General features: G+C 35.4%; 1 protein-coding gene across 18 annotated transcripts in view; it reads right to left on the bottom strand.

Moving 5' to 3' along the window:
• The window catches only part of ADGRL3 (adhesion G protein-coupled receptor L3), an 837,546-nt gene that overhangs the window by 92,571 nt on the left and 717,147 nt on the right, over nucleotides 1–27,828 (bottom strand). For all 18 annotated transcript variants that reach the window (XM_064367447.1, XM_012453251.3, XM_064367451.1 and 15 more), the window contains one exon: nucleotides 426–635. In XM_064367447.1, coding sequence (XP_064223517.1) covers nucleotides 426–635 — 210 coding nt within the window. The remainder of the gene's footprint in view (nucleotides 1–425; nucleotides 636–27,828) is intronic.

Raw genomic sequence — 27,828 nt, 5'->3', positions numbered from 1 at the left:
ACCTAATGTAAACTACGGAATTTGGGTGATAATGACGTGTCTATGTAGGTTCATCAGTTGTCACAAGTGTACTGCTCTGGTGGGGGATGTTGATAATGAAGAAGGCTATGTATGTGTAGGAGCAGGAGCAGGAGATAGGTGAGAAATGTCTGTAGCTTCTGCTCAATTTTGCTGCAAAGCAATAACTGCTCTAAAAAACAAAAAATCTATTTTAAAATGAAATAAACACCTTATTCATAAAATCCACTGCTTATTTATGACACTGGAATATGAAAAATGGAAAACTGAGTAAGACCAGAAAATTAGTATCTATCTTAGATGACTAGAAGAAATGATACTTTCAAACATAAGTATTTTTAGTATTGGTGATACTGAAAAGCTGGAAGTGGAAAACTTCTTTGCTAGTGTCAATGTAGGTTGCTTACTGGCTGGTCGGTTCGGTTGATCCCAATCAGGAAGAGCAGCTCTGCTACAAAGAGACTGATGCAGAGGTTCTTGTGGATGGTGTTACGGTCACTCTGGAGCCCGCGGAAAAAGCAAAATGTGAAGATGCAAATCAGGAGACAAACAAGGGACAGCAAAATTCCAACCCACGTGATCACATCCAGAAGGAGGTCATGGACCGCATCACTGTGCTGGAAACACAACAAAAAAGCCGTAAGTTGCGTGTATACATAACCAATTACAACGTTTTATAAGGGCCTGGATTCAGAAAGCATGATGGTAATAATCCTCAAAATACCCTTTGTACCCACAATGAATAAAGTAACTTAATGATTTGAGTTTTCTTTTCCACAGATAAAGCATTTTGTCTTTTCTGTGAGGTGTAAATCAGTTTGATATTCAGAGATGCCAATAGTATTTGCTTCTTTCTTAGCTACAAACATTTTTTTGAGAATATAAGTAGTTAAAGCAGATTGACTGAATTCTGGCCAAAGATTTCAAGGTAAAACATTTTATTTTTTAAATTTTATCACTTTTTTAGACTAATTTTCAGATCATCTCCACTAGGGAATACTATCTAAAATTTTAAGCTTTACACTTGGGGAAGTTGTATCTCAACTTATTTTTGAACCGTCTAAGGGTTTTAAAATTAAAAATGCAATTCCTTTATTCTGTAAATCCTGTATGATAATTTCCAAGGTTGTGTCATATAAGTATGTATTTTCATAAAGATCTCCAGCGAATTCTGATGAATAGCCACACATGTGTGCCATTTATTTTGTGGGCAGATCTAAAAGAATGAGGATATTCATTGGATTTATATTCATATTAAATGGCTTAAAGAGATCAGCAAGTTTCATCTTTGAAAGGTTTTGTGTGAATAGAGCCTGTTATACATTGACAGAAAATAAATATTCAGAATTGCTATACTAAACAGTGGCATATAGCAGGCAATAGAGCTAAGAAACAAGAAAAAGTTCATGAAAATTTCTGTCCTGAAACACATGTTTTGGTTCTGTTAAAATAGCCCAGTAAGCTCCAGGTCTGCCATGTTCCTTGGTTGTCAATTACTTCATTTATATCCTTGTTCTAAGATTTAGAACTCTTATTTCCACCCTATGGTATTTTGTCTCTACCCTAGAAAAAGCTTCTGTGAAACTTTAGAATTTATAGAGGCCCAACAAATAAGCATATAAATATGTTGAAGCAAAGTTGACAAATTGTCTATGACTATCAATTCTTTTCCTTCAAGGTTTTTGGACGAGCACTAAATACCTAACTTCTATCAGTAGCAGAATGGATAAATGAAAGGATAAAAGGTTAATTTGTACAAGGATATTTTAAAGAGTAGTAGAAAATCAATATACTATATTTACAGTCACAAATATGGATAATACACAAAAATCTAATATTCATTTTTAAAAAGCAAGCATACAAAATGGCATCATTTTTGTAAAATTTTAAAAGATGAAATCAATGGCATTTATTTTTTCTGGATATATGCAAAATTGGTAAAAGTATAAATACGTACATGGAAAAATTTTGAGTTGACAACAAAGAATTGTCTCAACCATATAGATCATATGCACTGACTTTTGTTTTATGATAGAAGTTGCCACATTTAGTTGGCTTCACACTAAGCCCAATTTTCACATATATAAATATTCAGATTTTCCAAACACTGCCATGTTCTCACTTATAATCAGGAACTAAACACTGAGTATTCTTGGATATAAATGTGGCCACAATAGAAGCTTGGCACTACCAGAGGTGGAAGGGAGGGAAGGAGGAGGGTCATGGTAGAAAAAACTATTGGGCACTATGCTCACTCAATACCTGGGTGATGGGATCATTCATATCCCAAATCTCAGCATCACACAATACATCTATGTGTCAAACCTGCACATGTACCCCATGAATCTAAAATAAAAGTAAAAAAAAAAAAAGAATTTTAAAGGTAGATATTTGAAAAACATATATCCAGGTTTTCTTCTTTTTCTTCTTCTTTTTTTTTTTTAACTTTATCCTTTCAAAGATTTTTCTGGATGTGGAAATTCTTAGAAGTGAGCCACCATGCTGTAATCTGAATCATAGCACTCCTCATACTGCCAGATATGACTTCACAGTTGTTATTTGATGAAGACCTCCACTAGAACACTGTCGATGAAACAGTTTTGAAATATTCCTGCATAACTATTGATATATTTCTCAGAAGGAGCTCAAGTCATGAAAGAAAACCACATGAAATTTTGCTTTCACTGCTTTGTTCTCCGGGGGATAGTACCAAAGCAGTGTTGGGTTTGCGACAGCTTAAATTACTTTGAGTGTTTGAGAGTGGAGAGTGGTTAGTGCTACCTGGTTCCCTGAATAGAGGGCTATTTGCTCTCTTCTTTGACTCAAAGGAAAGATGCTGTGATTGAGTATCAAGCACCAACGTTTAGCACAGCAGTCTTTCATAATGGAAAAATGGCAAGTATAACACCATCTCAAATGTATCCAAAAGACCTATAGCATCCTTTAAAAAAAAAAAGAACAAAACAAGAAAAAAAGAAAAGAAATCAAAGAAATCCCACTTTTATCTGGGTAGGTGCATTATTAGAAATATATTTATTTTACTCAGTCCCTTAATAGGCTCTTCAAAACCCCATGCAGAGTTAATAAGAGAAGAATATCAGATTTTGAAATGTCAGTGGCAAAAATTTGCAACTCTCAAACACAGAACAAAAAAGCCTAGTAAATAAGTCACCTTTTAGGTATGACTGCTTAGCCAGGAAAACATCAACACCATCACTTATATGTCAAAGATACTGGGATGACAGTACTCATCAAATACAACTCAATAGTTGAATTTTAGCAGTATCATGAAAGGGAAAGAACAATGTGAATTAGTCCATTTTCACACTGCTAATAAAGACATACCCAAGACTGGGTAATTTATAAAGGAAAGAGGTTTAATGGACTCAAAGTTCCACTTGGAGGCTTCACAACCATGGGAGAAGGCAAAGCGGGAGCAAGATATGTCTTACATGGCAGCAGGGTAAGACAGAGTTTGTCCAGGGGAACTACCATTTATAAAACCATCAGATCTCATGAGACTTATTCACTACCATGAGAACAGTATGGGGGAACTGCCCCATTATTCAATTATATCCACCTGCCTCCACCCTTGACACGTGGGGATTATTGTAATTCAAGGTGATATTTGAATTGGGACACAGTCAAACCATGTCAAGTAGACATTAAATGTAAAAAACAGATGTAAATATGAGAGCCTTGTTTGTAATTAATAGTCTGCCATAAGAGAACTTTTAGAAGGGAGTCTGTGGATAGAAAAAAACAAACTCCTTTCAAGAGAATGGCCAATTCAATTAAACTCCAAAGTATAGTTGTACCAATGTGACAATGGAACAAGGATTCCTATTTCTGAGATTGCATGTTTATGAACACTATATAACTCAATCACCTATAACACAAACTATCATTAGGTACCTTGAGAGCAGGAGTTATAACAATTTTATTAATATTACCTCCTAGCACCTAGTACTGTGCTTGACATTAAAAACAAAGCCTTAAAAATATTTGGTTTTGAATGATTATAATCCCACTTTTATTAGACTAAATGCCTTAGAGTTGAACCCTCTCATGCCAGTACAGCTTTAGCACCCATTTAATCTCCACTTGGATATTTATTACGGTATTAAATATTATATGTCCAAAACAGCTCCTGATCTTATCCTATTCTGCCCTCCTGCCTCCAATCTGCTCTTCCTTCTGTTTTCTTCATTTTAACAAATAGTGACTTCATTCTTGAAAATGTTCTGGCCAAAAACTCAGGGGTTATATTGATTCCTCTATTTTTTTCACACACTACGCTTAATCCATCAGGAAATCTTATAGGTCTTTACCCTCTAAACCTGACAGGTTCTTATCTCCACTGCACCAACTTGGTTGGAGCCATCTGATTGTTTTTGAAGAGCCTCTTAACTGATCTCCCTACTTTGGTCCTAATCCGACTTCTCTATATTTAGCAGAGCAAAGAGATTCTTTTTAAATATGTCACAGGACATCACTCCTCTAATCAAAGCCTCCAATGACTCCCACTCAATGAACATAAAACTGAGTCTTTACAAAAGCCTTACACAGCCCTAAGATCTGCACCCCCGTGACATCATTTCCTATTCTTCCCTTCCTTCAGTTCATTCCACCTCACTGGCCTTCTTTGAATGGGTCAGGGTTATTTCAGCCCCAAGGTCTTTGCATCTGATGTTCCTTTGGCCTGGAACACTCTTCCAAAAGATATCTGCATGGCTTACTTGCCACCCTCCTTTTGCTATTTATTCAAATGTCACCTTCTCAAAGAGGGTTTTCTCTGAGTCATTCTATCTAAAATTACAGGCACCTTTTCCATATTCTGACTCTCTCTATTGCTTTTCTTGCATTAGTTTCTCCTTATTCCTTATCACTTACCTGAACTGTATATTTTAATAATTTTTCCACTTATTTTCTGTGCCCCCCCAACAACTAAAAGAAAGCTCTAAGAGAATAAGTTGTTTCATCTCTTCTGATCACCAATCCTCCAGCTCCTGAAGAAATATGTAGGATAGAGTAGCTGCACAATTAATGTGTTGATTGAATAAATAACCTCTCTTTAATCATCTCTCTCTTCTACAATGGATTTTGATTCAAACTCCAAACTGTATCATGCTGCCCACAAAACAGTCCTTAGGACTCTTCCTCTTAAATCACCAGCTCTAAAATGTTGAGTAAAATATTTTTTTAAAAAAATTAGAGCTAGAGAATAAGAAGGTTGTTACATCATAATACCTTATGATATCCTGTAATGTCAAAGTGTCAAACAATTATAAAAATGAAGACAAAAGTACAGATGTAAATAAGAGTACCCTGGAGTAATTCTTGGAGTTTAAAGCCTTGAAATGAATCTCGTCACTTCAACTTAGTCATTGTTACTTTGAACAAAGTACTAAATCTCTTTGAGTATCAGTAACCTTATCCACGTAGCAGTAAAATAGGTGAGGCTTTAGGATATTGTGATAAGTAATTCCCATAATATATGTGAAAGTAATAAAGCAAGTATTTCTTTTTTTATCTGAATATATTCTGAATTTTTCATTTTCAATAGAAATTTTAATTTAAATAATAAAAAGTCTATATGAATGATATAGGGAGGATCAGAAAAATAATAACAATAATAAATGTTAATGTTATTTTAACTAAGAACACCAACAATTATTCTAATCAAGTATGAATTATCTAATTTCACTTTATAACATTTCCAGCTTAGTTATTATTAAATATTTGTTGTACTTATAAATTAAGCCTATAAAAATTCCTATAGTGGCCAGGAGTGGTGGCTCATTTCTATAGTCTCAGAACTTTGGGAGGCCGAGATGGGCAGATTGCTTTGAGTCTAGGAGTTTGAGACTAGTCTGGGCAACATGGTGAAACCCCGTCTCTACAAGAAATACCAAACTTAGCTGGATGAGGTGGTGGGCACCTGTAGTCACAGCTACTCAGGAGGCTAAGGTGGGAGGATGGCTTGAGCCCAGGAGGTGGAGGTTGCAGTGAGCCAAGACCATGCCACTGCACGCCAGCCTGGGTGACAGACCCAGACCCTGTCTGGGAGAAAACAAACAAAAATGCCCAAAGCATCCAAGAAAGTAGATGAAGAAAGCAGATTTTAACTTTTGAATCTGAATTACATCTTGATTACTGTACAATTGCACTTACGACTTCTAAATGATAAAACAAGAAAAACACTATTTCATCTGTATACTTTTCCTTAAGTTAGAACAAAAAGACAAATAAAATAGCAAATAAAGAATGACACTAAAACATTTTTCAGGATCTGTACCACAGATGAGTGTAATTTTTGCAAGTAACTCTTGGAAAACTAATTTAAAAATAACAATAAACAAAAATATCAAAGACTTCAAGGAAATTAGCTTCTTAAGGGAAGATAAGGAGATGTGAGAGAAAAATCAGAGGGGAATGAAAGAATTATTCCTCAGAAGATAGTTTCAGAAAATTCAATGAGTCTATCATCTCTAGAAATTTTTATAAAAACAGTATTGTTTTTCAGGCTTTCTATGAAGTTTCTATTCATATTTGAAAGGTCTAATACTTTGTAAAACCTACATGAAGCTTCTAATTTTCCCTTTATTTTTGTCTTATCCAATATGCTTTCTCTTTGTCAGTGAGCACTCACATACCTCGAAAGGGGAGTGATGGGAGGAAAGGATGGCTTACACAACAATTGTCGCTTGTGAGAGTGACTCTACCCATGCAAAACCCTCAAATATACCGTGAGGTACATTTAATGATAGATACTAAGGCCAAATTTCTGGGACAGGGAAATACGACTTTTGCCTTATGCTTAAAAAAATAGTAATAATCTGCGTACACTAAGACTTTATGTGAAAATGTTCATATTTCTAACTTTATTGTCAAAAACGCAAGTCAGCAAATGAGATACAGAGATAGATCTTAAAATAGTTTTCATTTTTAACTATGTAAGTGTTTCCAGATGGGATACAAATTAATTGTGAATACTTCTAGATAGTTTTTTTTTCTTTTTAAAAAAAATAATTTTAGAGAGTTGCATTTTTCAGACTGCTTGAACAATCACCCTGTAATAATTATCAACTGCTTGCCAATAATTATCAGGAACCCTGATAATTTTTACTGTTTTACTGTTTGCATAATAATGCATTATTTTAATGTTGCACTGGTTTTGGTAAAGCACAATGATATGAGTTTTAAATTGCCTCTTCAACATATCATGTTCTGAAATATTTGTAATACAGCTGAGTTTCTTTTTTTAATGAAAATGTATGAGTATTCACTTAACTACTAATATATCCAAAAGTATAAAACATTGATGTGAATCATAAATTAAACTGAAGCCAGTAGGATTCCAAAAAGCCTATTTTCTGATAAATGTGGCATGAACTCTCTGAAAAAAAGTTCCTGGCATTGATCTAACTCTTGAAAACCAGGTCATGAGACACAGAGGTCACCTCACAAGCTCTTGGGAAATTAAAAGGCTTAATGATCTAAAGAAATCAAGATTTCCTTTGCAGAACATATCATAGTTGGGTAACTCAGAAAGAAGGACAATATGATTATATTTCTCACTTCTTCGTAGGGCAAATTAACTCAAACAACCTACCAACAACATTTAAGTTTGCATCAAATTGAAAAATCAATGTAAATATTTTCATGCTTTAACTGGTAAAAGAGAAATGCTAGCAAGTGTGTGCTCTTAAAAGCATACACATTAAAATACAATTGTCCTTTGGATTCAATGGAACTTATTTAGCAAAATATCCAGCTTCAGAAGCACAGTTATTATTCTTAGCACACTCTAAGTTATTGGTGATCTTCTTGCTATGAATAAAATAAAATACATTTGATGTACCAGATTTGCAACTACCATAACAAATGAAAGAAACTAGCAGAAATTTTTAAAGGAAATGGAATGACCAATCAATAGAAAGAAAACAATTTAAGAGTCTCTGTGATGAGTATGAAGGTAGGAAAGGAAATTAGGCAGATAGAAAATTTTATCCTTAGCATTTCTAAGTTAAGTAAAATGATTAATAATCATAGCAGTAATAACTAACATAATTTTCAAAATGTCTGATTCTATTAGAAGAGCTTATTTATTTTTGTAAGGTATTCATTTTAATTCTATAAAACACTGTGACGTGATATTATTATTATCTCCAACTTACACATGAAGAAACTGAAGCAAAGAGTACACAAAATTCATCTACAATCATTCAACTAGTATGCAGTAGAGATAGAATTAATGATAGGGCAACCCACTACCCCGGTTTGCTCAGTACTGTCTTAGTTTTAGCGGCAATTTTTTGCTTTCTGGGAAACCCTTCTCCAAGACAAAAAGCCTCAGATTTCAGAGATGGATGCAGGAGGTTGAAAGAAATGTACAAAATCCATAGGACCATCTAGAAAATGGAAGCTGAAAGACACAATATTTTTAGTGTTGAATGGATGAAGCATCAATTATCCATCTTTCTTAATTGCTTTTGCAAGTTTTCTCCTGAGTACCAACATTGATAATCAAGATTTGTGATGCCAATACCAATTCAACCATTGTTGCATTACTCTAGATGATGTGACTTGAGTATTTAACCCACAAGCTTTGTGATCCTGAGCCCCTCTTTGATTTTGCCTGTGAATTAACTGTAGTGATTTGTATCAAGATTGTGCTACTTTAATTTTTATATTGTAAATATTGTGACCATGTTTTCTCATAGTTCAGTGATGAAAATGAGTATGACTATAATACCAAAGCTAGCATTACAATATTGAAAAAAAAGGCCAAACAAGTGTGCTACTTTAAGAATACGTAGAAGAATGCATGGATCTAGATGAAGGAGAAAGTCAAAGGACAGTACTGTACAATAAACAGAAATAAATACAAATGAATTTGAGACTAAACAGAAGGTAATATAAATATACCTGTGGAGCCTAGATCTCACAAGTGGAGGACGGGACAGGCAAGTTTCTGTAAGTCAATAAAAACCATTTTTTAATCTCCTCCCACCCAGCCCCCCAAAAAAATCAATGCTCTTTTGAAAATGGCAGTTGTTGGCCTGGCATGATGGCTCACATCTGTAATCCTAGCACTTTGGGAAACCGAGGTGGCAGATCACCTGAGGTCAGGAGATCGAGACCATCCTGGCCAACATGGTGAAACCCCGTCTTTACTAAAAATACAAAAACCAGCTGGGCGTTGTAGTGTGTGCCTGTAGTCCCAGCTCCTTGGGAGGCTGAGGAAGGAGAATCACTTGAACCCAGGAGGCAGAGGTTGCAGTGAGCTGAGAGTGCAGTGCTACTGCACTCCAGCAGCCTGGTGACAGAGTGAGACTTTGTCTCAAAAAAAAAAAAAAAAGAAAGAAATAAAGAAAGAAAATGGCAGTTGTTGAATTAGCTTGAGTATACAGTAATAAACATGCATTATCATTTTGTTCTCTTGATTGCTCGACACACCTGAGTTAATCTTTTTCTGATTCAAAGTTTGCAACTGAAATATCCTGAGGGTAAACAAAAGAGGAAATTTTGACAACCAATATGTTGACCCCTTATAGTGGAGAGCTGATTCTGTCAGATCTTATTAATGAACATGGCTCTATAATATATCAAATTATACGCTGAATCATGCCAGCAAAACCATGTTCTCTCCAGCTCTTGGGTATTTTGAATTCCAAAATGGAGTTTCAAGTCATCTTCTTGATTTCTGTGAAGATTTTAATGAAACTTGAGATGACATAAAAGATGTAACATCTTGTCCAAATTTAAAGTAGACTCTACTTATCTATCTGCATATTTGACAGACGGTGCAAATGTAAATGTCAGAAAATTCCATTCAGCCTATAAATGTCTTATAAGAGAAAATGAACAGTTCTTACCTATTAAATGCCCTGTATGTCTTTATACAGTATTAATAAAAAGGTATGTGGTTTGCTTAGCTATGATATTGCAGTTTTATAATGAAATTTTTTGGTCACTTTTCAGTTTCCTCAAAACGTGCAGAAGCACTTAATGAGCTTTTTGACTTTCTAGAAGTGGAAGGAGATATGTGCTTTGAGACATATGCCGACAAGATGCCTATCATTGTGGCTGGCCATAAAAATATGTTAAAATATTGGCCTTTTGTAAAATCATATTTTCAAAGTGTGGAGCAAAAAGAATGTCTCTCTTTGATTTTTAAATACATGACAGATGAGAACAAAGAAAAAGATTACTAAGAGACAGAAATGTAAATGATGTTTCTCTAAAACTGTTTAATGATCTCTAAAGATGTAAGAAACCTAGAAAAGATGAACTGACTCTGGCTGAGTTATTTGAAGTTCTGTGTAGTTCAGGACAAAAAGCCATAGAGTGAAAAAAGAACTCATTTTTGAGAGTTCAGACTGTTTTCAAAAAAATGTCACCAGCAAAGGGCAGTCAAGTTAAACAGGAATTTCTCATTTATTTACTAAAGCTGTAACTTGTTTAGAATCTGCTCCGGTTTGAATGTGTCCCTCAAAATTCTTAAGTTGGAAACTTAACCCCCAATGCAATAGTGTTGAGAGGTAGGAACTTTAGGAGCTGATTAGGTCATGAGGGCTTGGCCCTAATGAATGGATTACTACTGTTATCAAGGTAGTGGACAAGTTTGACCCTCTCTTTCTCTCATGACCTCTTTACCATCCTTGTTTTCTTGCCCTCTGCCTTCTGCCAGAATTACCCTTGACAGATTCTGTTGGCATGCTCTTGGACTTCCTAGTCCCCAGAACTGTAAGAAATAAATCTCTGTTCTTTAGAAAGTAACCAGTCTGCGGTATTCTGTGATAGCAACACAAAGTAGACTAAAACAGCATCCAACCTCAATTTCATAAGGTAAAACTATGTGTTTTACAATGATTAATCCTGATAGTGTTTTAATTTATGTTGACATCTAATGTACTTGTGTTTAAAAATGGTGGACATTTTGGACATGGACAACATATATGATGAGATCATAGATGCAGAGGACTTGATTGACAGACAGCTGGTCTACCAAAACAAGCATGTAGATACAAAGTGGATGGGTATTTTTGCAGAGCTGGGAACTAATGCCTACAAATCTAAAAAACTGTTTAGTAAAGCTATGTGGTAAAATAAAAAGTATTCTATGCTCAAACCTTTTATTTGAGAGGATATTGGCTTGATGACATCACATTAGACTGACACAAGAAATCAAAGTAATGTGGGCTTAATGAGGGCAGAACTGAGGGTCAAAGTAAATTTTACTTTTGACTATTCACTTTTACTTCTATTAAAAAGAAAAGAAGGGAAAGGCAAATATAAACATACCATAGTTATTTTATTTAAAGGTAATATCTGTTTAATTACTACATTGCATCTACCTTTTAAAAAATTCTTATATTTACTTAAAAATACATAATAATATAGCCTAAAAATTTAAATATCCAGTGAAGACTTAAAAAGCTTTATAATAAATGTTTGTATCAGAAGACAGAAACATCATAAAAATATTATTACATTTTTTCACACTATTGACCCTACTATTAACTACTATTAAAGTACTATTACTTTTCATTGTTAAATAATAATAATATATATGTGAATAATTATTTATTGTGTACTAAGCATATTTTTGGTCTGGCAGTGCTATTTCCCAGTTGGCTCTCTAAAAACTTGGTTACCATAACTGGCAGCTAAGTACTCCATGTTTTTAGCAACTTCATTAACAGTGGGAGGGTCCACAAACGCTTGCCTGTATGTCCTTCTGTGACCAATTATAGGTGGTCCCACATTTACAGTGGTTTGACTAATGATTTTCTCACTTTACAATAGGTGAATGAGGACATAACCTCATCGCAGATTGAGGGGCATCTGTATAGTAACCCCCTTAGAACAGGATACAGCTAGGCTTTCATGGGCAAAAATGTGTTGACTATCCTTTTAATACAATGATTAAACCCACAGGTCTTGTTAAAACAAAGTTTTCTGGGCTCATTTCTAGCTCCAAATTTTCTTATTCTCTGATAAAACGGGTAACTCCTCCTGTTTGTTTTCATTCACACACACACACACACACACACACACACACCCCTTTTGAAAGTACTTCTTAAAGGGGCTGGGTGATGTGGAACTGGGTAGAGCAGCTGAAGAGTAAGGAAAAGTCATCATGGAAATACCAGACATGAGTTACCCAGATATATTTATTTTTGTCACTGTATCATTCCCACAGAGTCATTACCTCTGGCATCCATGAAAAGATAAATTCATCACAGTGAGAAAGAAAATTCTGAATTATAGATGAACAGACTTAGAATTAAAGGAGAAGGTAATTTTTTAGATCTAGATTATAAAAACCATATAATAGACACTGCATGAGGCAAGAAATATTCCATAAAATTTTGGTAGATTCATTCTAAGAATATTTATTGGGCACCTATTATGTGCCAGGAACCGAACAAAACAGAATATAAGTATAAATATAAATATGTACATGTGCACATACACATACCCATGTCATATTTATTTCCTTTTCATTTGGTTTTCTTAGCTATAGCAATTTCAGAAAAAAGAATATTTATTAGGCTCTCTTTTTTACATTCTCCTGAATAAATGTATTGCATTTTAAGCAGAATACGGGTCTTCCAGATATTCTAGAGACAATTATCCCACAGGGTTAGTGACAATAATGTGAGATAATATTTAAATGCAAAAAATAATTAACATCTTAAAAGTTCCATGAATTGGATTTTTAAATTAGCAAGTAACTAACTACATGAGATCTTTAAATTGTAGGCTGTGAGGAGTGGCTCATGCCTGTCATCCCAATACTTTACGAGGCCAAGGAAGGTAGACCACTTTAGGTCAGGAGTTCGAGACCAGCCTGGCCAACATGGTGAAACCCTGTCTCTATTAAAAATACAAAAAAATTAGCTGGGCATGGTGGCACAGGCCTGTAATCCCAACTATTTGGGAGGCTGAGGCAGGAGAATCGCTTAAACCCCAGAGGTGAAGGTTGTAGTGAACTGAGATTGTGCCACTGCACTCCAACCTGGGTGTCAGAGCAAAGCTCTGTCTTAAAAACAAACAAAAAAATTGTAATATTTACATTGTGGTGATACACAGAGTAAATTGGCAATTCCTTAAATTGTACATATCGAGATAAGCAAAATGGTTTAGTTTAGCCATATTTTTGTTCAAATGCTTTTAAAATCTTGTTTATATGATTTGTCATTATTGTCTATCTTGGAAAGCTATAAAAATAACTATTCTGGAAAACCTAGCCTAATTCCATTAGAGCCTAGTAGTTTTCTAACTTTATCACTTTATTTAGTAGAGATAGCAAAACGAAGTGGGCCAGAAAAACACCAGGTACAGTGGCTTATGCCTATAATCCTAGCACTTTGGGAGTCCAAGGTGGGCAGAATGCTTGAGCCCAGGAGTTCAAGTCCAGCCTGGGCAACATGACAAAACCCCATCTTTACAAAAAATACAAAAATTAGCAGGGCATGGTGGTGGATACCTGTAGTCCCAGCTACTTGGGAGGCTGAAGTGGGAGGATCACCCAAGCCTGGGTCAAGGCTGTGGTCAATTGTGGTCTTGCCACTGCACTCCAGTCTGAGTGAAAGAATGAGATCCTGTCCAAAAAAACAATAGGCTAAGAAAATAGAAAAAAAATTATAGAACTGTTGCCATGTTAAGGTAAATTTTTCAGATCTGGAACAAACATAGTTAATAAACACCTTAACTAGTTCTTACCAAGAACAGTATATACAATTGAAAATATTTTTAGGATATTAGGATGGAAAGGTTTCTATGTTTATTTATTCTGCTAGTTAATTGATTATGCTTTCTTAACCATAAATAAATTAGATAATTAGAACCATTATATTTAAATTTTTAAAAAATAATAATTTCTTCAGTTAAGCAATGCTAGAATCATTTCACTAATGAGGAAGAAAACCAATCAAAAAGATCATTTATTTTTAGTACTGATTTATGATTGTGCTTAAAACTAAATTTAGTGATGCTGATATTGTGGGAATTCCCAATGTTCATACAACCAAAATTTTGAAGAGCTGGGAAGTTTTTTTTTTTTTGAGACGGAGTTTCGCTCTTGTTACCCAGGCTGGCGTGCAATGGCGCGATCTCGGCTCACCGCAACCTCCGCCTCCTGGGTTCAGGCAATTCTCCTGCCTCAGCCTCCTGAGTAGCTGGGATTACAGGCACGCGCCACCATGCCCAGCTAATTTTTTGTATTTTTAGTAGAGACGGGGTTTCACCATGTTGATCTCTTGACCTCGTGATCCACCCGCCTCGGCCTCCCAAAGTGCTGGGATCACAGGCGTGAGCCACCGCGCCCGGCCCGAGCTCGGAAGTTTTATGTAGTTATATCTTGCCACAAAGCTATTATTTGACAACTTCATTATGAAAAAAAAAGAGTCTGTCACTTCTAATTCCAAGGCAAAGCACTGGCCTAAACAACTCTCTTTCAGTGAAAGATTACCTGATTAGATGTAGATAAAATTATTACCTTTTTATTAGAAACTTAATTATGTGTTTGTCCCTTGAGAGTTAACTACATCCAGGATGAAGAGCTTTAAAGGCTTTGAGAATAAACAGTGAATTAATAAGTCATATTTCCAGAAAACTTTATAATTCTCAATATGATTCTCATAGATTTGTTATTCAATCCCTAAAATAATTGACAGAATGTTAGAAAAATCTGTATTCATGATATTTGACCAATTAATAATGGGAATAGGAAGTTCAGATGATTTGCCTAAGAATAAGAAGCAATTACTTAAAAAACTGGAATCAGAAATCTAAGCCTCCTGATTTTTAATTCTTATTCCTTCTTTCTTGAATTATAAACTTGGAAAATAAAGTATTGTGATGACAATAACTTTTCTAATGCTACGGATTAAATGATATAATCTATGTAGACATTAAAGGAATGGTGTTCATCCTTATTATCAAAGGTCTTGAGACATTCTGGGCCCTTCTGAGAGCTGAAGTCTTCACCCAGTGTCCACATTTTAGAATCTCTTATGTACTTGATTACCTTTTTCTTACAAAACGTTTCTCACTAGAATTGCAGATGGACCTCTAGCTGCTATTTTTAGCCAAGCTTATTTGCTGAAGATGAAACAGAACCTTAATATTTTAAGTGTGAGGATCCAAGCTGTGTATGGGAGGATCACAGGATTCTTTCTGCTTGAAAGTTCTTATTGCCCACTATTCACAAGAGCAAATACGTGGAATCAACCTAGATGCCCATTAATGATGGACCAGAAAAAGAAAATGTGGTACATATACACTACAGAATACTATGCAGCCATAAAAATAATAAAATTGTGTCCTTTACAGCAACATGGATGGCACTGGAGGCCATTATTCTAAGAGACTTAGTGCAGGAAGAGAAAACCAAACACTGCATACTTTCTCTTATAAGTGGGAGCTAAACATTGAGTACGAATAAATACAAAGAAGAGAACAATGGACACCAGTGCCTTCTTGAGGGTGCAAGGTGGGAGGGGTGGTGAGGACCGAATAACAACCTATCAGGTACTCTGTTGATTTCCTGGGTGACAAAATTATCTGTACACTAAAACCTCATGACATGCAATTTCCCCATGGAACAAAACTGCATATGTAACCCCGAACCTAAAAGTTGGAAAGAAAAGAAAAATAGTCATAGTAAAAGAAAAAAAAATTCTGCCATAATCCAGAAAAAAAAATCAAAAGAAGCATGTTATTAAATCGTATAAAATTTATTGAAAAAATAAATATTGCAAAACCCAAAAAATACAGCCTTATATCATGTTATCCTAATTGTTTCTCATTTTGCTTAAACAAAATGTCCTATGAAGTTAACGTCACTTCCTCTAGGGTATCTTCCCTGACTCTTCAAGGTCCAGTTAAAGCTCTTTTCCAGGTCGGGTGCAATGGTTCATGCCTGTAATCTCAGCATTGGGAGGCCGAGGTGGGCAGATCACCTGAGGTGGGGTGTTCAAGACCAGCCTGCCCAACATGGTGAAACCTCTTCTCTACTAAAAATACAAAATTAGCCAGGCATGTTGGCACATGCCTGTAATCCCAGCTACTTGGGAGGCTGAGGCAGGAGAATCACTGGAACTCGGGAGGTGGAGGTTGCAGTGAGCCAAGGTTGTGCCATTTTACTCCAGCCTGGGCAACAGGAGCGAAACTCCATCTCAAAAAAAAAGCTCTTTTCCATGTGTTTCTACAGCATCCTCTATAGTTATGAGAACTATAACACCTTTCTTACAAGATGCTGGTTTTGCTGATCAGTTGTCTGTATTATTAAATAAACTGTAAGCTTTGGTTGTCACAAAGATGGTACTCAACTATTTGGGGAACAATAAACGATGGATTGAGCACATTATAAATTTTAAAAATCAAGATTAATAGAACAAAGTTCTATTAATACGTTCCCATGGATTCCTCTTAATTACAAAAAGTTCAGTATTTCTGTGCAATGTAACATTTTAACTAAGTGATCCAATTTAGTAATATGAATGACTACATTGATAGTAGCTGGACCTCTTGATGCAACAGGAAGGATATAGCATCTACTACATGATGTTCTTGACAAAAATGTTTTATCCAAATCTAATCATGAGGGAAACAAATCGGAAAGGTTGTGACTGTGGAACATTCTACAGGTCAACTGACCTGGACATTATAAAATGTCATTCTCATGAAAGACAGAAACAGGCAAAAAGACTTTAAAGAAGATAATGTATGATCCTTGGTCAGTCCTTCTTGAAAAAATTAATGACTATATTGGGACAACTGGGAAAATTTGTTTGTGGATTATATAGTAGATGATAGTATTGTATCAACGTTAAATCTTATTTGTGTTAAGAATAACGTTCTTAAAATATAATTGTTGAAATTTTAGGAGTTAAGTCACATAATACCAGTAAATTTACTTTTCATTTTTCTTTTCTTTTCTTTTCTTTCTTTCTTTTTTTTTTTTTTTGAGATGGAGTCTTGCTTTCTCTGTTGCCCAGGCTGGAGTGCAGTTGTGCGATCTCGGCTCACTGCAACTTCTGCCTTCCAGGTTCAAGTGATTCTCCTGCCCCAGCCTCTTGAATAACTGAGACTACAGGCGCATACACCATACCTGACAAACTTTTTTGTACTTTAATGGAAACGAGGTTTCACCGTGTTGCTGAGGCTGAACAATTTACTTTCAAAAAAGTCAAACAATACAGCAAAATATACATATACACACGACATATACAGAAAGCCAATTATGTCAAATATTTAAATATGAATTCAGAAAAGGAGGTATATGAGTATTTGTTGTACCATTCTTTCAACTTTTCTATAAAAGTTTTGTAAAAGATTGAAGAAAAAAGAAATAAAATGATTTCAATGGTTTGTTTTTCTTCAAATCCATACTCTTAGCTGCTCTCTTTTTATAAATAAGTTTAGACATATCTTTTTCTTTCATGAATTTAAGAAGATACACCACAAGTTGGTGTCAATTCTCCTCCTCAAATAGAAAGAGTATCTTTCTCAATGTCTCTAGGTAGGTTCTTTTTTCCTTTTTTCCTCCCTGTCCGTCACAGAGATAAGTAGTGGGGAAAATCCAAACAACTTTTACTCTTCTTCCTCAAATAATTTTTCCTATTCACAACAACTCATCAGAAATGAAACAAAAGAGGCTTTAGGTAATTGGTGGTCCACTGTAGATGGGAGAAAGTGGTATGGAAGGCAGCTTTCTTTTTTGCTTTATAACAGGAAATGCACAAAAGAGAATTAGAGTTCAGGTTAATGTTCTAGGAGCCATGATGGTGGGAAGAAAATTCTCCCATTATACTCATTCCTATTTGAAATGCCCTTTCTCTGCCCATTATATGCAAGTAAAATGTGGTTCTAAAAGGTTAATTTTTTGATAAAGTTAATATTCAAGATAATGCAACAAAATCTTAAATTTTTGAAACCAGTTTCTTTCCAAGAAATTTTCTATATTTGGATGTATTCAACATGTAAATTATATAATTTTCCCTTAAATAAATACATTTAAAGTACTATTTACACTAAAGTATTATACTAAAGTATTAGTTATGATTTTTAATCTCCACCTCCACCTAAATCCCACCATAATATAGATAGCAAAATACAAAATGAATGTAAGAATTAGGAATAGGATTGTGCAATCTTTAGCAACATAAACTCAATATTTTGTTTTCTAATAATAAAAATAATTTCTTAAACTTTTAAAGTAACTTTTTGGGCTTTAAAAAGTAAAAACATTCTTTTTGAAAAACAAGTACTTTCAACTGTAGAGCCTTACAGTATAAAACTACCTAGTGTTTTCTTCTAGCCTAGAAAAAGTTTAGCCATAAAATATTCAACACACAGAATATCCATGGTATGGAATTAAAATGTTTCAAACTGTGACTGTTTTGAATCAATTCTACATTTAGAAGGAAATACAATGGCTTTAAACAACAAATCAAGGCCTATACTTGGAATGGAGTGACGTTGGGATGGGGTGATAAGATAATACTAAGGTTTTAAAAAAATACAATCATCAATCTAAAGAAAGTGAAGTCTTTTAAAGATAATAAAAATCAATGTCAAGTTGAATTGACAGGAGAGAGTAGGCAGGCGTATTTTATTATCTCCAAAGAATTATAACCTGACTAGAGGAAAGAGCTAGTAGTATAAATTATGAGACCATTTTCTGAGGCTTTTCTTACGGTGCTTTACAAAACCACAGTAGAAATGTTAATTTAATTACTTTGAAACTTATGCTTCTGTAAATTAAAATATTCCCTCCACAAAGGGGGTTGCAAAAGAGAATTACTATTAAGAGACAAACAGACATTTGGATTTAGTTTTTTAACATTCTTCTAAACAACAGACAAATCTGCAACTGATTCTCAATAATGGAAGCTTTTAAAATATCAAAAATACTATATCTCAAAATTTAGGTATAAAATTATATTACCTAAGTTTTGTAATGGTTACTTTTGTGTCTAAAAGATAAGACAATCAAATGTTTCCTTAGACAGTAGAAGCAGGGGGAATTCAGTGGTTACCCAGCTGTGTTGCCACCTTGGGGCTCATGGTAACAATTCAGAAAAGTTACAAGTAGATGAGACAGACTCTTCTCACCTTCGGGTGTTTGCATAATTGGGAATCGAGAGATAACCTTGATACGGTTTGGCTCTGTGTCCCCACCCAAACCTCATCTTGAACTGGAATCCCCATATGTGGAGGGAGGGACCATGTGGGAGCTGACTGGATCATGGGGTCAATTTCCCCACGCTGTTCCTGTGATAGTGAGAAAGTGGTAGTTTAAAAGTGGCAGTTTTCTCTGCTCTCTCTCTCTCTTTCTTTCTCTCTCTCACTCTCTCTCTCACCACCTTGCGAAGAAAGTGCCTGCTTCCCATTCATCTTCTGCCATGATTGTAAGTTTCCTGAGGCCTCCCCAGCCATGTGGAACTGTGAGTCAATTAAATCTCTTTCCTTCATAAATTACCCAGTCTCAGTTATTCTTTATAGCAGTGTGAAAATGAACTAATACAACCCCTCACAGCAGTTGGTGCTTGGGTTTCTAATGAAAGAAAGAAAGAAAGAAAAAAGAAAGAAATGAACAAACAAAAAAAACCCTTATAACATCAGCATTATTAAACTTACAACCAATTAGAAACAAGAATGAAGACAAAGCAAAAGAAGACATTTCTTGGATATTTAAGAGGTCTTATACCATCTAACATGGTTCTTAATGAATTCTGTCCACTTGGTCAAAAATATTGTTTTATATACCATACAAGGCACTGGGGTTGTAAACAAGAAGGAAAGACATTCCCCAGCAGGAGGAACTCACAGTCTAGAGAAGACATATACATTTCAAGAGATGATTACAATATAAAATGATGAGAGGTATACAAAGTATTTTACAAACACATGAAAAGAAAGTTAACTTTTACTGAATACTGATTATGTGACAAGCACAGCTCCAAATCTTTAAATTTGCACAACTGCAGCAATTTCTGAACGTGCAGATTAGAAAATAGTAACACTTGTGAAACATTTAAAAAAATAGTTTTTTAATAGAAAGCAAGAAGCAGAGTGTGTTTAATTGGCAGAATGCATGTATGAATGAAAGAAAACAAAAGAAATTAAAAGATGTCATAGGATAATGTTACATTTGACTCACTAAAAGCGTCAACATTTTCATATTGTAATTAGCTATATTTCTCATAAATTTAAATATTTCAGAAGTAATCAAAACAAAACTTTAATTAGTTTTCCTTGAATCAACAGTAGTGCCCTTGTACAAAAAAAAAATTAATTTAGTTTTTCCTAAGGTCTTTGTCAATTATAAATCGTAAACTATATGTAAATATAACCTCCAGTCTGGGCAAAAAGAGCAAAACTCTGTCTCGTAAATAAATAAATAAATGTAACCAGAACAAAAGCATCTTTAAATTAATGAGTAATCATCTTTTATATCAGGAGATTACTTATAATTTGGCTATGCTTATTTATGAACTATGAGATGGCCTTGTAACTACTCTTTCATGTAAAAGTTCTCACATAGCCAATTCTAATAATTGAGAGGTATGAAATGACGAGCATTCTTTTATGCCAACAATAGACAAGCAGAGAGTGAAATCATTAATGGATTCCCATTCACAATAACTACAAAGAGAATAAAATACCTAGGAATACAACTATCACGGGATGTGAAGGACCTCTTCAAGGAAAACTAGAAACCACTGCTCAAGGAAATAAGAGAGGACATAAAGAAATGGAAAAACATTCCATCTTCATGGATAGAAAGAATCAATATTATGAAAATAACCACACTGCCCAAAGTAATTTATAGATTCAATACTATTCCCATGAAACTGCCATTGACATTCTTCACAAAATTAGGAAAAAAACTACTTTAAATTTCATATGAAATCAAAGAAGACCTCGTACAGTCAAGACAATCCTAAGCAAAAAGAATGAAGGCATTATGCTGTAGGCATTATGCTACCTAACTTCAAACTATACTAAAAGGCTACAGTAACCAAAACAGCATGGTAGTAGTACCAAAACAGACATATAGACCAACGGAACAGAACAGAGACCTCAGAAATAATACTACACATCTACAACCAACTGATCTTTGACAAACCTGACAAAAACAAGCAATGGGGAAAGGATTCCTATTCAATAAATGGTGCTGGGAAAATTGGCTAGCCATATGCAGAAAACTGAAACTGAACCCCTTCCTTAAACCTTATACAAGAATTAACTCAAGATGGATTAAAGACTTAAACATAAGACCTAAAACCATACAAACCCTAGAAGCAAACCTAAGCAACACCATTCAGGACATAAGAGCATGGGCAAAGACTTCATGATGAAAACACCAAAAGCAAATGCAACAAAAGCCACAATTGACAAATGGGATCTAAATAAACTACAGAGCTTTTGCACAGCAAAAGAAACTATCATCAGAGTGAACAGGCAACCTACAGAATAGGAGAAAATTTTTGCAATCTACCCATCTGACAAGGGTCTAATATCCAGAATTTACAAGGAACTTAAACAAGTTTACAGAAAAAATACAAACAACCCCATCCAAAAGTGGGTAAAGGATATGAACAGACATTTCTCCAAAGAAGACATTTATGTGGCTGAAAAACGTAGGAAAAATAAAAGTTCAACATCGCTGATCATTAGAGAAATGCAAATTAAAACTAAAATGAGATACCATCTCATGCCAGTCAGAATGGGCAATTAGTAAAAATTGAAGAAGCAATAGAGAGGTTGGCAAGGCTGTGGAGGAATAGAAATGCTTTTACTTTATTGGTGGGAATGTAAATTAGTTCAACCATTGTGGAAGATAGTATGGCAATTCCTCAAGGATCTAGAACCAGAAATACTATTTGACCCAGCAATCCCATTACTGCGTATATATCCAAAGGATTATAAATCATTCTACTATATAGATACATGCACATGTATGTTTATTGAAGCACAATTTACAATAGTGAAGTCATGGTACCAACCCAATTGCCCATCAGTGAGAGACTGGATAAAGAAAATGTGGTACATATACACTATGAAATACTATGCAGCTATAAAAAGGAATGAGATCATGTCCTTTGCAGGGACATGGATAAAGCTGGACTCCACCATCCTCTGAAAACTAACACAGAAACAGAAAACAAACATTGCATGTTCTCACTCATAAGTGGGAGTCGAACAATGAGAACACATGGACACAGGGAAGGGAACATCACACACCAGGGTCTGTTGCAGGACTGGGGGTGACAGGAGGGAACTTAGACTACAGATCAATAGGTATAGCAAACCACCACAGCACACATACACCTATGTAACAAATCTGCATGTTCTGCACATGTATCCCGGAACTTAAAGTAAAATAAATAATAATAATAATTGAGAGGTGTTTCTTTATTGAAATGACTTTCCTCCAGCAGAAATTTACCACTAATTAGTTCAAGTGCAGTATTTTTTGTACTTACCTGTGATGCACTTTAAAAAACTCATTTCAAAGTATATTTGATCTTTGATATGGGACAGCTACAATGAATGAAAGTCTATGTATCTTAATAAATTTATAAAGCATTCATTATTATGCAGTTTAATCTGCTTAAGTTTTACGTTCTAAAGTTCGAAGAACATATCTGAGGTACAGGTAACTAGTAAATCTAATTTAAAGTATATTTGCAATGCTTTTACTACTGTCTAGTTTGAGAGTAAAGGACTAGATCACTGAAAAATACTCACTATTGTCCTATTCAGACCTCTGTGATAAAGTAAAAGTTTGAACAAATAACCAAAAGAGGAAACATTTAAAATTTAGAAACAAAACCAAAAACACCTACCCTAGCCCACTACCCTCTACTCTGTAGAAAAAAATGTAATGTTAGTGAAAAGTTAGAAAAGCTTCAGTGCTCCTCTTTAATTTTCTAAGTGATGTTCAGTTGGAATCATGCCATTTACTTTTCTTGTCTGCCTGAGGGGACAAGAAATCTCTCTTGCCAAAATCTCTCTGAGCACTCCAGTTGACAATCAGCTGTAACACAACTTTCCCTTGACATACTATAAATTCTCTAAGGCCACGGACCTGGCTTGCCTTACTTCCTCTGTATTTTGTGAAGATGGGGTAATCTGAAATTTTAAATAGGGTGAACAAGGTAAGCCTAATTGAGAATGTGATATTTGAGCAAAGACTTGAAGGATATGAGGAATCTTGCCAAGCACTATCTTTGCGGGGCTGGGGTTGCAGGGAGTGGTGTTGAGAAGAGAAAGACACTTAGGTCTAAATGGAGCACATCTGATATATTGCCAGTGGCTAGAGCAAGTGAGCAAGGGAAACAGTGGTAGGAGAGGATGTCAAGAGATGCTAATGGGGGCCAAGATTTGAGATTTTGCTCTTACTGAGATAAGGAGTCACTGGAGATTGAATCAAAGGTATGAAGTGCCTGATTTGCATTTTAAAGGGTTTTGAGAATAAATTTGAGGAGTGACATGATCTAAGTCACATTTTAAAAGTATCCCTCTGGCAACTATATTGAGAATAAAATGAAGAGAAACAAAGAGGGAGACAGACACCAGTTTGTCTGTCTGTCTGTCAGACAACAAAGGGGCTACAGCAAAAAAGTAGAGGGGAGTTGATAGAGGAGTGAACCTAGTGGGTAGAGATGATATTGAGAAGAGGTCAGATTCTGGATCTGATAGGAGATGCTGATTGGATTGAGTGTGCAGTATGAATGAAAATGAACAAATCATAGGTGATGCATGCTTTAGGACCAGAACATCTGGAAGAACAGAGTAGCCATTTGCTGAAATGGAGAAGACTTAGGTGAGAGAATATCAAAAGCATATAGTTCTAGAATTCTGACACTTTTATATGAATTTAAATAACTATATCAAGCTACTGGTGAAATCTGAGTCTGGAATTTAAAACTGGAGATAGAAATAAGTGAGAGTCATGAGATGAGGTATAGAGCTATATGACTACATGACTTCACTGAGAAAGAAGGGCAGATATTCAGGATTATTCTCAGGGCCAGAATGTCAACGAGAGGACATGCAGATGAGGAGAAAACAACAAAATATGCTAAAAAGGACAAGCTGCTGAGAAAATAAAGAAACTACGGAGTGGTATACCCAAGGCAAAGTGAAGAATGTCTCGCAAGAATGCGGCCAACTCAAATTCTCCACACATTAACTTATAAAATACATCTGATCTTCATAACAGGATGCTACTTTGATAAGACCTCTCTGAGGACTCCTGGCTCATACAGGTGATGATTTTCCCTACGTCTCTAAATCACAGGGTAGGCCTCAGTTATCATTCTTATCAAAATGATGACTCTAGATGCAGTGTCTCTTCTGTGCCCTTCTTCCCTATCGCCACTTCCCTAAAAATAAGTTTCTTTAGGGCCTGAAGTTTCCACTGGAATCCGTGGAATCTAGTGATATATCTGACAATGAGGAAGGAGGAAGTTACGTTTATTCAAAGCCTACTGTATATTAGGTAATGTGTCAATACCTTCATGATGTTTATCTTAATGTAAGTGATCAAAAATGTTGATAAAAGAACAAAAGAAAAGTGTTGACCAAAGAGCAGAAATAACACTTATGACAAATAGAAGCAATGAAGTGCATTGGGAGAGCTTTAGAGTGGAGACAGATGCGTAAGGATACCATAGCTGAGGCTAAAACCTATCAAGATCATTGAGCGAACTCTTCCTGCACTCTTCTAAGTTTGTCAAACAAAAGTCTCCAATATAATTTTGTTTCCTTTACAGATTTCCCTGTATAGTTAGAAATTGACAACTAGAAGATATAAATATCTGTTCCAACTGGCTGCTGTACTTCTCACTGTGTATGAATAAATTAATGTTCTGTCTGAAACATTAGTGGAAATTTGGTTGGTGTTTTTCTTTTTGAACCTCTAAAGATAATCATACTCCTTGGTTTCTGTTTTTCATTGATCACTAACATGCTAAAATCATGTTAAGAGATCAAAATGGGCCTGACTCAGACAATCACAAGAGATTGTGATACAAGAATTCCAAGACACACATGCTGTGTGATTGATTGCTAAACGAAAATATTGATTTCCATTTATTTTATTTCTTGTTGACACACAATAATGGTCGCAGTCGATTGTCATACAATGGATTGGGGAAAGGTTGTTAGGCAATGAACTAAGCATAAAATGATATTTTGTTGCTGCCTCAAATTTGATTCATTTTCTGAGTCTGAGTTTATTACTTAGGCTCAATCCAGATTTAAGTCTATATAGCCAGTCTTGCTAAGACAGATCAGTTTGTAATGCTCTGACAAAATAGAGTTTGTAGTCCTTCGAACAGAAAAATTTAAACTGTGCTGACACAGCTAAGGTCATTTTACTTTTAAGCTGCTAACTAAGTGTGAATTTGTTCTCCCTCTGGTATACCTGCACCATCTCTCTCTAAATTCGAGTCAGATAGAATTTTGGATGAAATTTTTTTTTTTTTTTTTGAGATAGGGTCTCACTCTGTTTCCCAGGCTGCAGTGCAGTGGCACAATCACAGCTCAACGCAGCCTCAACCTCCTGGGCTCAAGCAATCCTCCCACCTCAACCTCCCAAGTAGCTGGGACTACAGGGGCATGCTACTACGTCTAGCTAACTTTTGTGTTTTTTAAATAGAGATGAGGTTTCATTACACTGCCCATGTTGGTCTTGAACTCATGAGCTCAAGCAATCTGCCTGGCTCAGCCTCCCAAAGTGTTGAGATTACAGGCTGTTAGCCACCATGACTGGCCTGGATGAAATTATTTGGATCAATAACATAAGGTAGCTAAAAATTTTGCCATTGCTTTTACTTTGTAAAATGTGAAGGACATTAATACTTTCCCTATTTTTACTGACAGCAGGGAGAAGAGAATGTACAAGTATATAACCCATCTATAAATCTCTACAACCAAGGTAAAAAGACATTTATATTTTTGTATCATAAGTATATTTGAAATATAAGTCCTCCTCATGACTACTACAATAGCCCTTGTCTAGGCCCTAGACACCCTTTACCAGAACTTATTGGAACAACTGTCACACTACAACCAGTCTAATAAGTTTGTTTGTGACAGTCTTGCTCGGTCACTCAAACTGGAGTGCACTGGTGCAATCTCAGCTCACTGCAACTTCTGCCTCCTGGGCTCAAGCAATCCTCCCACCTCAGTCTCCTGAGTGGCTGGGACTACAGGCATGCACAACCATGCCCAGCTTATTTTTATATTTTTAGTAGAGATAGGTTTTTACCATGTTGGTCAGGCTGGTCTCAAACTCCTGACCTCAAGTGATCCACCCTCCTCAGCCTCCCGAAGTACTGAGATTACATGAATGATCCACACTACCCATCCAGTCTGATCGTTTGACATCTATCATCCACATAGAACTGGGAATAATCTGTCTAAAATTGCAACATAAACTGGTGCTATTATTGTTTAGAAATTTGGCAATCGTTTCTTAGTTGCCTATAGAATCACTGTGAAGATCCTTATCACATGTATACCCTGAGCCCTGAAAACAGAGCCTTCCCCTGGAGCTCCTATGTTTGAAGAGGTGAGCTGACTGGAAGCCAGGAGTCAGCTCTCCTGACACTGCCATGTACAGGTGTAGAACTCTGGGGATTCTGAGAATCCTAAATTCAGATTGTGTGTCTTTAGTGCTTATAAAGCTGTATTTTGTTAAGTCAGGTGATATTTCATATTTGCCACCTTTTGTATTACTTTAAATATTTGGACATGTAGGATATTGAGACTCCTACTCTGAGCCTGCAGATGTTACGCCCATCTAAATTTCCACATTGTTCTGATTCAAGCACCAGAGATGGAAATAAGTAAATAAAAATTAAAAATAAAATTTTACATTATTCCCTTCATGGCTACAGTTCTACTGAATTCTTCAGTTCACCCCCAATTGCTAACTACTATGAAAGTTGGTCATATAAATTGGATTATTCTTGTCATGTCAACTAAAACATAGGCAAAAGATGAGGAAGAGAGCATTCAGGGCACAAAGCATGGCTCCAAGAATGGAATTCTCTGTAAGCCTGTATGCTGAAACTGCCTGTTGTAACCTAAAACCAGCTTTACCCAATAGCTACTGAAACAACCTCCTTTGACTCCAAGGAAGTTTAACCCATCATCTGTCACTCACCAATTAGAGCTGTTCAGAACTCCACATTTTACTAGTGCCAATTAACTTTTTTGGAAAACAATATGTAACACTTTGTCTTTATATGAAATCTCTGCCCCTCTTTTTGTTCTTCAGGCATAAGGAAGACCACCCAGTCTGTGTGTATATCCTAAACTGCAATTCTTGTTTCCTCAATCAAATCTTAAATTTAAATATTTGCCTCTACATTTTTATTTTGACTTAAATACTAGCCTTGTTATATTTATGGTGTATTAATTCTAAACTCTTGTACCACGCTCTAGACACCATGATATATAACATCTTTATGTTTTTGCTCCTGCTGTTTTCACTGATTGAAATGTTCTTCACAACTTTTCTGGCTAATCCATTAATCTCTAATATGCAGCTTTTAAATCTCTAAGAACTTCTCCAGACTTTTATTAAACTTATTCAATTTTCCCACAGCACACTGTGCAGACTTCATTCTTATCACTGCCTTATTAACTATACAGTTATTTTTTTCTGTCTCATCTAAAAAAAACCCCTGTAAACCTTTTGAAGGCAGTGTTCATATCTTATTCATTATTATTATGCTACTGAACTGAACAGTATGGTTAAAAATACAT

The sequence above is a fragment of the Aotus nancymaae genome, unplaced genomic scaffold (assembly GCF_030222135.1).
Source record: "Aotus nancymaae isolate 86718 unplaced genomic scaffold, 86718_ANA_hifiasm-v0.15.2.pri h1tg000006l, whole genome shotgun sequence".
In the NCBI taxonomy this organism is placed as follows: domain Eukaryota; kingdom Metazoa; phylum Chordata; class Mammalia; order Primates; family Aotidae; genus Aotus; species Aotus nancymaae.
Note: the sequence above shows the minus strand (reverse complement) of the source record. Positions and strands in the feature narration are given on the sequence as shown.